At 43.6% G+C, this 12,857-nt stretch overlaps 1 protein-coding gene across 7 annotated transcripts in view; it reads left to right on the top strand.

The window, feature by feature from the left end:
• CACNA2D3 (calcium voltage-gated channel auxiliary subunit alpha2delta 3) overlaps positions 1 to 12,857 on the top strand; it is a 1,033,852-nt gene that overhangs the window by 574,809 nt on the left and 446,186 nt on the right. For all 7 annotated transcript variants that reach the window (XM_053220354.1, XM_053220357.1, XM_053220355.1 and 4 more), the window contains one exon: positions 7,227 to 7,301. In XM_053220354.1, coding sequence (XP_053076329.1) covers positions 7,227 to 7,301 — 75 coding nt within the window. The remainder of the gene's footprint in view (positions 1 to 7,226; positions 7,302 to 12,857) is intronic.

Here is a 12,857-nt window from a genome sequence, read left to right as displayed (position 1 = left end):
TTCAGTGCCTTAATAAGGGAAGGGGGGAGAAGATGTAAATAGTAAGAGTCTTTCCTTGGCTGTTTCAGCCCTGTGTGCACGTGTGCATGTTTGTATTAAGCTCATTGGCTAAATGCATCTTATATATTATACTGAAAAGCTTCCAATTCAGGTCTTTCCAGAGAGTAAATGTGAAACGATAATGTTAGAAACTGTTTTAGCTTTCACGGACAGGGTATTGCAAAATCTAAGACTGATGAACTAAATGGGTGAATTATAAAAGAATAGAAGAAATAAGAGAGTGATTTTGTGCAGCCAAAGTTAAAATTTAAGGTCAAACCACTGGTGCATGAAGAGAGATGTCACTGACAAGAGAAAAGGCATATTTTTCTGATTTGCTTTGAAGTCTAACTACAAGCCATGCATTAAATTAACAATATTATCATAAAAATGAGGGTGCTAATTCTGTCCGATGCTGAAATTTGAAAAATGGTTTTACAGAAGCCTAAGCCATGCATTAAACGAACACAGTATTAACTGGACTGATATTGTTAAATCAATTTAAATGCTTCCTGCAGCCTGTGTTTGTGCCGAGTTGAATAGAGAAGAGCACCATTTGTTAGTTCAACCCAGAACTTTCTGGTGCCCTGGTTTTAATTTGCAGAATTTTCTTTAGAACCGTTCCTCCAGTGCTTTGTCTGCTACGGATTTACTCTTTAAAGTAATTGATTCCGTATTAAAAGTATGAGGCTGGTATTTTCTTTCAGTGCTCATTTGTTCTGTACTACTAATTACGTCCAGTTGTGTTTCAAATTACACAGGAAGCTCCTCTAATGCAGAAGATCCCTGGGATGCCTGTACTGCTGAAAATACTGTGGGCTCATCTGCTTCATTACATAAACCCTACACATTTTCATTCGAAAGGTTATTTAATCAAAAGCGCGCCCAATAAAACCGTATAAATATTTAATGGAGTTCCAGCAATTCTGCATCAGTTTCTTGCCCTGCATGAGCATGCCAGCCTTGTAATTCTGTGGTTTGGTGTGTGTGTGTGTGTGTGTGTGTGTAACTTAGGATTCTCTAAAATGTACCCACTTACTTCATTTACTTTTTATCTGTTTTTTGAAAGGGATAGAGATTCTCTTTTTTTGTTGTTTTTTGTTTTTTCTTCTGTGTCAGTTCCCCCCCCCCCCCAAGGTTTGTGCCTCTCCTTTTCCCTCCATAATCTTCTCTATATCTTTGCCTTTCATCTCTTTGTTCTGATTATTTATTCTTTCAACAAATACTATTGAGTGCTAAGAGTGAAGTGTTAAGTACTAAGGCTGCCTTTGCAACTAAAGAAGACAGGCTGTGGACCTTGAGGTTTTGTGTGTGTGAGTGTTGGGTATGGAGACATCCAGGAAGCAGGTGCTCAGGGCAGAGTCGGGCAGTGTGATCTTTGAGGGTGCAGTGAGGGGCTCTAGGAGGGCACAGAGCTGGGCAGGCTGGGGACTCAGTGATGGTGTCTTAGAAAAAGTGATGACTAAGGGAACAATAAGGTAGGGGGCTTCTGCAGGAGATGGGATAGGCGGGGAGAATGCACAGGTGAGGAGGAAGTTGCTCTTTGCAGGAGGTAGTCACTCCTCTCCAACCCCCAGGAAGTACGGGCCTGAAGGGCTGGGCCTGGTGGGAACACCTGAAAGGAGCTTATTTTCTGGATGCATTGGAAGGGGGGTGGGGAATGTGGGAGGTGGAGTTGGTGGCTGGGGTGAGGGCTTGGGGGGGGGTTGATGATAAAAAGAACGGGGCTGGATTGAGAGAGGCAGGCCAGACCAACCCACACAAAGAACTGGAACTCTACCTGGAGGCAGCGGAGGACGTGGAGGGTCAGCTGCAGAGTGATGTATAGGGACATCCCCCTAAAGTTTCCCCCTTCTTGATTAGGTCTCCCCTCATCCTCTTTTTTAGGTAGTTAATGGTCTTCTTCTGTTAGGCCTGGAAGCTCCATGGCTTTCATCCTCCAGCCCAGCTTCCGGCACGACGTAGGGTTGAGTTCTCAATATCATCCAGAGCCCAGAGTCAGCTGGTTTTCACTCCTGGGCTCTAGGCTTCGATTTTTGTGAGCCAACATGTGGCACGATCCTACACCAGTGCCAAAACTTGTGTGAGCCTTGGTGGGCGAGCCCGGCCCACTTAACTCTTTAGTTTTAGATCCTTCTCCAGCACATTCCGGCCATTCATTTAATGAAACCTAAACCTCGCCTTTCCTATTTCAGATCATTAAACTTCCCATTGAGGATTTTGCTGTGTCTTTAAAATGACAGAGGTGACGAATGCCTACAGGGATTGTGCAGAAGGAAGGAAAAGGCAGGTGGTGACGTGTCCTCACTGTCAGAGCCCAGAGTTGTGTGGTTGGCCTGGGAGGAAGGGAGGAACAGTTCCCGAGAGGAGAGAAGAGTGGGTGGTAGTCTAATCCCTGAAGAAGACCACGGGTTTACATCAAGCCTGGTTTTGTTTTTTGGATGGACCATGGCAGCATCATAGATATGCACTTTTTTATCATGAAAAGGAGAAACAGTATCTTCCAAAGCAATATCTTTGGATGTAATGAGCATATTCTTTTATGGATACAAGTAGGAAAAAGTGGCTCATGAGAACTCTGCAATGATGTTCACGTGCAAGTTTAGTCAGTGTTTTATGTTTTATGGCACCTAGCAGGTTAGTTACTATTCAGTGAACAAACAAAGGAACAAAGGGCCTGGTGGCAGATGCCTTCCTGGGAGGGGATTTGGCAGTAAGCCGGCTGCACTGTCTTGACTCCATGTCTGCCACAGACCCCTGTCACTGAGAGGGTTCAGAGTGTGGCATGGAGTGGGACAGTGTGCAGCCGTGCACCGTGGTGGTTTCCATCTTGGGTATTTAGACAGTCACGTGGGCCTATGGCCACAGCACTTCTGTCCAACGAACGCAGCGCCTCACTCTCCAGGGGAGGTCGGGGCCTGTGACCCCTGTCCTCAACACCCCCTTCCTACTCGGCAAATGTCAGCTCCAGTTGGAGGCCACATCTGTTGGTCTTTCTTTCTAGTAGCACACATGACACTCACGTATATATTTTCTTGGTTCCTTGTGCTTGTGCATCCAGATGCCGTCTTCCTCTTTCTTATATGCTGAGTTCTGTGTTGACTCTTCACCCAGTTACCTCTTTTCATCCTCACAGTGAGTTCACGGGGGGAAATCCAGTTACAATTCCCATTTCCCCAACACAAATACTGAGACTCAGAGAGCTGAGAGGCCTTGGCCAAGGTCACCCGGCTGGTGTGTGGCAGAGCCAGGATTTGAACTCGGGGCTGTCTGCCTCTGTTGCTTTGGCTCTACTGCTCTACTCGTGTGTGAATCAGAAGAGGAGAGCCAACAAGGAAGGAGAAGGGAAGAAAGAAACAGATGTGACCATGTGGCGGTCCTAGCTCTTTAAGGGGTGAAAATTCTTTGTCTACCTTCTTAGTATGTAGTTGGTGGACTGGCTTGACCATCTCCGGGGCTGCCTCAGCTCTCTCCCACCATGCTAAGAGACTCTTCCCATTTCCCCGAGATTTACAGGAAGGACTACCCACTTTGGGGGGAGAGAGAGAGATGGCTGAGCGCCTCTCTAGGGTTCATTCCTAGCAGTGGGAGGGTGCAAAAGCAAATGGCAGAAGAGAATTCTACCTGGCCAGTGACGACGGTGCACACTGCATCCGTCTCTTTTTTAGACTAATGATGTCTGATTGTTTAAGTAGGGACGAAGGAGAGCTGTTTATCAGGCTGTTGGATCTTAGGGCTGGAGTTGACCAGATCTTCAGTTGTGAATTGATCTGGCCATCCCACATCATCGTTTCACAAAGTAGAAATCCAGAGAACATCCATTAAACTGTAGGAACTGGAAGGTTTCCAAACGGCGAGCTGCTGGGAGCGTGGAAGCAGTTTCACATACAGGGCGCCCTTGGCGTTCCCCTAGGGAGGAGCAGTGGGTAGTGCAGCGAGCATGGTGAGCACGCACGGCCCATGGGTCTCCTCGGCACAGCTGCCTGGTGTGCACCGTTCCCTCACACGGACGGCTGAGCCCAGCTCCCTTTGGTGATACACACCAGATTGCTCAGCATAGCTTTATCCTGATGCAGTCAAGGGAAATTAGTCAACTGCAAGCTTGGATGATGCCACTAACAAGCTGGCGGGGGTTCAGAAGAGCAGATTCCTCCACTGTGGCCACGGCTCACACAGCGATGGCGAGCATGGTTTTGATTACTGCACATGTTCCTCCCTGATGAGGGCAAGAACATCTTGGTCGTCTTTACTTTCCAGCCCCCTCTGCAGCCCCCCACATGTCCGGACCTTTACACTAGCCAAGCTGTTTCAGGTCTGTTGCCTCACTGGATCCTCACAGGAACCCCTGGAGGGTAAACAGAAGATGAATTAGCACCTTCTTATGCATACGAATCTGGGACCCAAGGTTCAGTGACTTTCCCAAGGCCACGCAGGGAGTATATGGCAGGGCAGGATGTGGACCCAAGTGTCCTGACTCCCGCCTCAGAGTACACAACCCCAGGAATCAATATTGATGATATATATTAGGCAGAATGTAGATGAAGTTTAAAATTTACGTGGAAAATGGAACTGGGAAGTTTGGGACTGCAAGATATAGGACACCTGAATAAAGGCTGCTTTAGCATATAGGCATCTCATAATCTCACGGAAGAGATGTGGAGCAGGGGCGGCTGCAGGTTTGGTATGATGCTTCAACAGTGTCCTCAAGGACCCACATTGGCTCCATCTTCCTGACCTTTGCTCTCCATTCTTAATCTTGTCACCCCCATTGTTGCACAATGACTGCTACAACCCCACAATGGCATCCCAAGTGGGAAGGAAGGAGAGAAGGAAGGCATTGGGTAGAGGAGAGTTTTCCCATAATGGCAAGAAAAAAACTCATTAAACTTTCCAGAAAATGAACCCTTACGTTTAGTGGGCTGGGAATGAATCAAGGGACCATCTCTAGCTTCAAGACAAGCTAGGAAAGCATGCTTTTAGCAGAGGAGGATGGGATAGATGTGATTGGCTAAGTCTGGTTTTGCTTCAGGCTTTAGGAATGGGTATCTTGTCACTCTCAACCAACTCAGTCAGCAAGGGAGACAGAGGACAGGGAAATAGCTGCTTTTTTTCAAAAACTGCCCACCTCAGTCCAATATGGACTGAGAACGTTGGAGAGACTCTTCTTCAGGTGTGAATTGCTTCCTGGATCCTCAGATGATGTTCCATTTGTGGACTGAAAGTCATGGTCCCATTTGTCAAGGGCTAATTTCAGAATTGTGTAAATGTGTTTTTGTTTTTTTTTTTTTTTTAGTCCATGCCTCCTCAGAGGAGATCTAAGCTCTATGACCATTGAGCGACAATTTTTCAAGTGCTTTTCTGTGACTAAGAACCAAGATTAAAGAGGAAGCAAAAGTCAGACTGATAGAAAGCATAGAATCTTGGGGGCCAGAGAAGAGAAATTGGGGACTTTGAGGTCCTCAGGTCAGTAGCTATAAGGTCAAACTACCTGGGTTTGAATTAGGACTGCACCCCTTGTATACTCCCCAGGGACTTTGGGCAAGTTGGCCATCCTTGGTTTGCCCCGGTTTCCCCATCTGTGAAGGGGGAGTAATTGGAAGGGCTTACCGCATGAGGTTGAGGTGTCCCGTGAATGAAGTCTAGTCTGTGCCCAGGTGGAGTCAGGGCTCAGTAACAGTGAGTTGCATATATCAGTATTATCACTGCTCCTACTTGCTTATTAGCAAGCACCTCGGCACTGAAACAGGATAATCTCTGTCACTGTTGTAGCAGCTGTAGTTCTGGCCCTCTTCAGTCTGTCCCTGTAGTGTGTCCAAAAGCGGTGGGCTCAAGCTCATCTCTTTATTTCCCCCACTTCCCTGTGCATAGCCCTCCATGGTCCTCACTCCACACACCTAAAGTCCAAACCCCTTAGCCAGACTTTGCTTGAGAGCTGGGCCTGTGAGAGGTGGTTCTGGTTCCCTTCCTCTGGAGCTCTGGGCTGGGTTTTTGGTTGCTGCAGTGGAAACATGATGACACTCATTTGAACACGTTGTACTTGGGCACCTACTGTGGGCCCACCCCTGTCGTTGTCACTAGGGGACATACTGAGGAACTGGATATGGACCCTTACAGTGTGGCCCCACCTGTGGTGAGGGATCCAGGCACCAGGCTGTTAGGATTTGGGAGTTTACAGGAGAGGAGCCTCAACTACACCACAGGCTGCTTCTCAGAGGAGGCAGGAATGAGCTGATCCAGAGGATGAATGGGAATCAGCTGGGAGATGCCAGAGCAAGGCTCCAGGCAGAGGGCCCTGTGTGGGAGGACAAGATGGGATATATCAGAGGACAGGAAGGGAGTTAGGGCTGCCAGTGCCAAGTCTCTAGGGAGGGATAATGAATGAGTGAAGTTGGGAAGGTCAACAGGGCCAAGTGTCCAGAGCCCTACCGTACCCTGGGAAGGCTGATTTGCAGAGCAGTGGAAAGTGTGAATGGGATTGGCAGGATGCGGCATGATCCAATTTGTGTTTTAGAAGGACCCAGCCTCGCCATAGTGCAGAGAATCATGCTTGATGAGAGAAGTGAACATAAGAGCACTCAAATTTCCACTCCCTAGTTGTGAGTTTGGACAAAAACAAATGGTCATATTCTGGGTATTCTGGGATAAAAAATAATGGGAAGGTCGGCATTGGCCTGTGTGGAAGGTGGTGTCACTGCTCATGAGCAGTGCTCTGACCCATACCCGCAGAGCCTCCCAGAGTGACCGGGGAATATCAAGGTCCTCTCCTTTCCTCGATTCTGTTGTCACTCACGTGTGACCCACACACGGGTTCTTTGGCTCCGTAAAACCAAAGACAGGAGCTGGAACTATATCTGCCCAAGTCTGGGATGCTCTTTAGATCCCACCTGGATCATGCACTGTCAGTCATGGCCACGGAGCCACTCCTGAAGGACTGTCAGTTAACTGTATACACCCTAAACGCTGCCATATATCAGCACATGCTCTAGAACTTCCTTCCTCAAACAAGGAAAGAATATTGGGCACTTAAGCACAATTTTATATAGGGGCACCGCTTGAGAAAGTCACCTATGTGAACGAATCGAACCCCTAGTTATGTTGCTTTTTTGTTTGTTGGCATGTATCCTTAAGTTATTTGGTACCACTAAAATGGTTAATTGTGTTCTCTTGGCTATTTCATCTCTTTGCAGTATAATGAGGAGCTTCACTATGTGGAACCTTGCCTGAACGGGACATTGGTGCAAGCTGACAGGACAAACAAGGAGGTAGGGTCTGTGGCTGGGCTGGTGCATCAGGGGTCATGGCATGGCCTACTCTCCCTCATGGTAGTGTCTGGTGCTAATTCTATTCTACTTTTTAGGAACTCATTAAATGTATTGCCTTTAATCATGGCAGTAAAATAATTACATTGAGTTCAGAAGCTCAGTAGTTCTGAAATAATTGCATTGATTTACTTTTTCTTGCTTTATGTACGTCCTGTGTCATGCTTGATACCTATGTTGAAACCATTGAAAGAAAATAGCTTTTGCTGAGATTTCAAAGAAAATTGAACCCACTTGTTAAATCTGTTGTTGCTCTTCCTACAGCTGATTAAATAATCATTGGGGTATCTATGGGGGTAACTTGTCTCCCAGGTTAGAAGGTAAGCTTTATGAGGACAGGGATGATGTCTGCTCACTGCTGTGTGTTCAATGCTCTGAGCGTTGGAACAAATGAAGGATGTGTTAAAGGAGGACCTTGGGAAATGGGGTAAAAGTTTCTCTTCCTATTGGAGCATTCTGGGAAAATGCCCAGAATAGGTTTCTATAAAATAAATCCTTTTTCCTCTTATCCATCTTTAAACTTATGAGTACAGACCACTATAGGTACCACTATAGCACCCCCTACAGGGCCGGGTGACAATTTAGGTCAAATTAGCTGTGTAGCAACAATATCACACCTCCTAGGACACACAGCTGCCATTACTCGTGTTGTTTCGTTGTATTTGCCATGACGGGCTGCTCCTCTCCTGGAGAGCAGATTCCCACGACGTGGCTCAGGGCATTGCCAGGGTAGGTTTCTGTGAGGCACTGTGCCTGTTCTGGGGAGACCCCTCGTGGCTTAAGTGGGCAGGGAGTGGCATTGGTGGCATCTTAGGTGCAGGTGGCATTTCTGAGGGAGTGAACAACAGAGGATTAGGAGAAATTCATGTCCGCTAGAACACAGAGTGAGAAGGAAAAATTATACCAGAGCTGATGTCCAAGCTTCAATTTGAGGGGCAAGAAACACTGTAATAGGCTTTATGTTAGGAGGGTAGAAGAAGTGCATTATAGCTCAAAGAGCAGGTGTATCTAGGGAATGTTTGTTCATGGTCACTTTGTAGGGAATGAATGATTTAAACCTATAGCCAAACTTTCCTAGGGACCTTCCCCTTGTTTGACCATTGCCTGGGTCTGGATTCTGCCCCATTCCCAATATTATAGCTTTGGAATATCCTCCAGAGCCTCAGATAGGTGTTCAGTGATGGTGCCTGCAACATTAAGTAGAAAAGATGCTTGGGGTGCGTGGGTGGCTCCGTCGGTTGTGTGTCCGACTTCTGATTTCAGCTCAGGTCATAATCCCAGAGTTGTGGGATCAAGCCTGCATCGGGCTCCGTGCTGAGTGTGGAGCCTGCTTAAGATTCTTTCTCTCTCACTCTGCCCCCCACCCTGTCTAAAGTAAATAAATAAAAATTTAGAAAAGATGCTTAAAATGGTCATGGCCTCCCTTCAGATTGCTTCCCAAATAAACAAGGAGCAGTGTGATATTTGGATGTATGGAGTCTTACGAAAGGCAAAAAAGATTGTTAGATAAAGCAGGCTAAGCGTTTATTTAAAACTGTCTTTGGAAATGTGTGAATATTGAAGACTGGATCAGTTTTGAATATAAAAATGTATCCAGACATCTAATTCTGACGAGGAACAGCCATATTCCAATCAGATTCTTCCCCTTACAACTAAAAAACCCTGGAGGTAACCCAGTAAACAAGAATAGGAAGACTCTGGAAGGTGAAAAAGGAAGATGAGCTTCCTGGACTTAAATGCATAAGCTGAGTTCCCTGGGTTTTCTTGTTGATTCCCACCATCTGTCTGAATGGAGCACTCCAGGACCCTCCCTCTCATACCTACAATAGGCAGAGACCAAAAATAATAATTAAAAAAAAAGAATTCAAGAAAAGCCTGTTCCTTCTAGCCTAACAGCCAGGAAGGGGGTAGCCTCAAACAGAAAACTTTCTTGACAGTACCTTTACTACTGCACACAAACACCAGTGGGATGACCGTAGTGGGCAGCCCTCCACCCCTTCAGGGCTCAACGAGGAATCGACCTTCCACCTCACCCGCATCCACTGGGCCCTTGTGCTATACCTCAACACAGAGACTGGCTGCTAGGAAGAAGATTATATAGGATCCAGAGTCTTGTAACATAAGACCTAACGTGCCCAGAAAGCAGTCGAAAACCCCTAGTCATTCCCCAAACCAGGCAAATCACAACATGAATGAGAAAAGACCATCAACAGAAGCCAATGTTGACATGAATCAGATGTTGAAATTATAAAATTGCTTCAACAAGCAATTAGGAATTCTCTTGAAACAAGCGAAAAAAAAAAAAAAACTCAGCAAAGAAATAGAAGTTATTAAACAGAACCAAATGGAAATTATAGAACTGAAAAATACAGTCACCAAAATAGAAAGCTCACTGGACCAGCTCAGTAGTAGAGGGGAGATGACAGAAGACAAAATCAGTAAACTTCAGGACAAATCGATAGAAATTACCCAATTTGAACAGCCGAGAGAAAATAAACTGGAAGAAAATGAACAGAGTCTCAGGGACATGTGGAGTGGTAACAGGAGAGCTAACATTCATAGCACAAAAGTCCTAGCAGAGGAGAAGCAGAGTAAGACTAGATATGTTGGCTGCAAACTTCCTAAAATTAGTGAAAGGCATAAACAGACACATTCAAGAGGCTGAGTAGACTCCAAATAGGATAAACCCAAGTCACTCCATGGAAGGGCACATCATAAATAGAAAAGGGGAAAAGAAATAACTTGATAGCCACCGAGAGAAGGGGCACATTGCTTAGATTACCTATTTGTATGACAGCAGACTTCTCATATGAAATCATGGAGGCCAGAAGGAAGTGGCATAGCATCTTTTAAGTATTCAGGGAAAACAACCATCAATCCAGGACTCTGTATTCAGTGAAAATGTGTTTAATGAATGAAGAGAATAAAGACATATGCAGATGAAAGAAAACTATGAACATTTTTTACCAGCAAACCTACCCAGAAAAAAAAATGGCTAGAGAAGTTACCTAAATAGAAGGGAAATAACAGAAAGAGGCTTGAATCTTCAAAAAGGACAGATGTTGGAATGGGTAAAAATAGGAATAAGTGTAATAGAGTATCCTAATTATCAAGAGATTATTAGGTCATACTTGATAATTGAAGCAGAAATTATAGCATCATCTGATGTAGAGGCCACTGTTGCTGAGGAAACACTTAAGCCGATTATATTTTTAAAGTATGGAGGGTAAAAGGACCTCATTAGAAATAAGATTTCTACATCTTTCTGAAAGTGGTAAGTGCTGATATCAGTCGACAGTGATACATTACATATTCATATTACAACACCCAGAGCAATTAAGAAAACAATGAAAAGAGGTACACAGGTATCCTCCACTTTTGAAAGTTCACTTTACACTGGTTTGCTTTTATAAAAGACCTACATTAACACCTGTTTTTGCTAACCGAAAGATATCCGAAGAGGATTTTCACTTTTATAAAGAAAGACAAAAAGCAAAAATAGCATCCAGCATTTGTTTTGCTGTGAGTTATTATAGAGGCAGGGTGCACCCTGAGCAGTGAGAGCAGTCCTGCCAAGCTCTTTCCCCAGGAATCACACTTCGCAACTTTGCATGAAGCCTCCAGAGCTTTGAACCTTATCTGTGAGCATCTGTGCTTTATCTCCGTTTATTTTGTGTGTCCCTTAGCAAGATGTGTCCTAAGGTGTCCGAAAAGCCTAGGAGATTATTTTGGGGTCTGGGAACACTCAAAAAAGTTTCCATATAAATTATTGGTAATTGCTTCTTTTCTTTACACAATTTTAGCTTATGACAAGTTTCATACGAATGTTCCACTTGCGGATAGAGGGGGGAATGTACTTAAAAAGTAACTCATAGGAATGTAAAAAATAAGACACAACAGGAAAAAGGATAAATTGACAGACTTAAGCCCTGCCGTATCACTAATGATCTTAAATGTAAATGGTCTGAGCACACGGATTAAAAGACAGAGGTTGGCAAGTGGATTTAAAAAAAAGTCTAATCATATGCCAACTACTAGAGTTTCACTTGAAATGCAATGACATAGATATGTTGAAAGTAAAAGGATGGAAAAGATATACCATGCAAATATTAATTAAAAAAAAAGCAGGAGTGGTTCTGTCAATATCAGATAAAGCCACCTTCAAAGCAAAGAAAATTACTATTACTAGAGACAAAGAAGGACAATACATAATAATAAAAGAATCAATCCACCAGGAAGACATGACAGTGCTAGATGTGTTTGGACCAGAGTTTCAAATACGGAGTTTCAAAATACATGAAGCAAAAACTAATAGAACTGAGAGTAGAAATAGATAAACCTACAATTATAGCTGGGGACTTGTACACTTCACAGTCAGTAACTAATAGACTACTGAAAAGAAAGTCGGCAAGGATATAGAAGAACTGACCGACCGATAAGATCTAAATAACATCTATAGAACACTCTACCCAACAGCAGCAGAATACACATTCTTTTCAGGCACTCATGGAACATTCACCAAGATAAAACATACTCAGGGTCGAAATACAAACCTTAATAACTTTAGCAGAGTTGAAATCATATAGAGCATGCTTTCTGTTGATAATGGAATCAAACTAGAAATCAATAACAGAAAGACGACAGAAAAATCTCCAAACACTTAGAAATTAAGTATACCACTAAGTAATCCATGGGCCAAATGGAAGTCTTGAAGGAAATTTTAAAAATATAAAACGAAATGAAAATGAAAAGACAATATATCAAAAGATGTGGCATAAAGCAATCAAGTGATGAGATGGAAAGTTACAGCACTATATCCTTATATTAAAAAGAGGAAAGCCTCAAATTAATAATCTAACTTCACACCACAAGAAATTAGAAAAAGGAGACCAAACTAAACCCAGAGCAAACAGAAGGAAGGAAATAATAAAGAGCAAAAATCAGTTAAATTGAAACAGGAAAACCACAGAGAAAAATCAATGACACCAAAATCCAGTCCTTCAAAAAAAATTTTTTTAAACTAATAAATCTCTAGAAAGACTGACATAAATAAAAGGAGAGACATCACAAATCACCAACATTAGGCATGTTGGGGAATATCACTACAGAACTGCAGTGATTAAAAATTATTAATAAGGGAATATTACAAACAACTTTACACTCATGAATTTGACAACTTAGGAGAAATGAACCAAATCCTTAAAACTGCAAGCTACTAAGATCCAACCAAGATGTAATAGATAACCTGAATAATCCTATAAGCAATTAAAGAAATTTAATTCATAATTTAAAACTTCCAAAGAGAAATCTCAAGTCCCAGATGGTTTCACTGGACAATTCTAAATACTTTAAAGAATTACTATGAATTTTACAGAATCTCTTCCAGAAAATAGAAGAGGAGGGAAATCCTTCCAACTGATTTTATGAGTCTAGTGGTTCCCTGATAATCCAGACAAAAATGGTGCAGAAAAAGAAACCTACCAGGGGAGACTCCATGAT

Source organism: Acinonyx jubatus, chromosome A2 (assembly GCF_027475565.1).
Source record: "Acinonyx jubatus isolate Ajub_Pintada_27869175 chromosome A2, VMU_Ajub_asm_v1.0, whole genome shotgun sequence".
Lineage (NCBI taxonomy): Eukaryota > Metazoa > Chordata > Mammalia > Carnivora > Felidae > Acinonyx > Acinonyx jubatus.
Note: the sequence above shows the minus strand (reverse complement) of the source record. Positions and strands in the feature narration are given on the sequence as shown.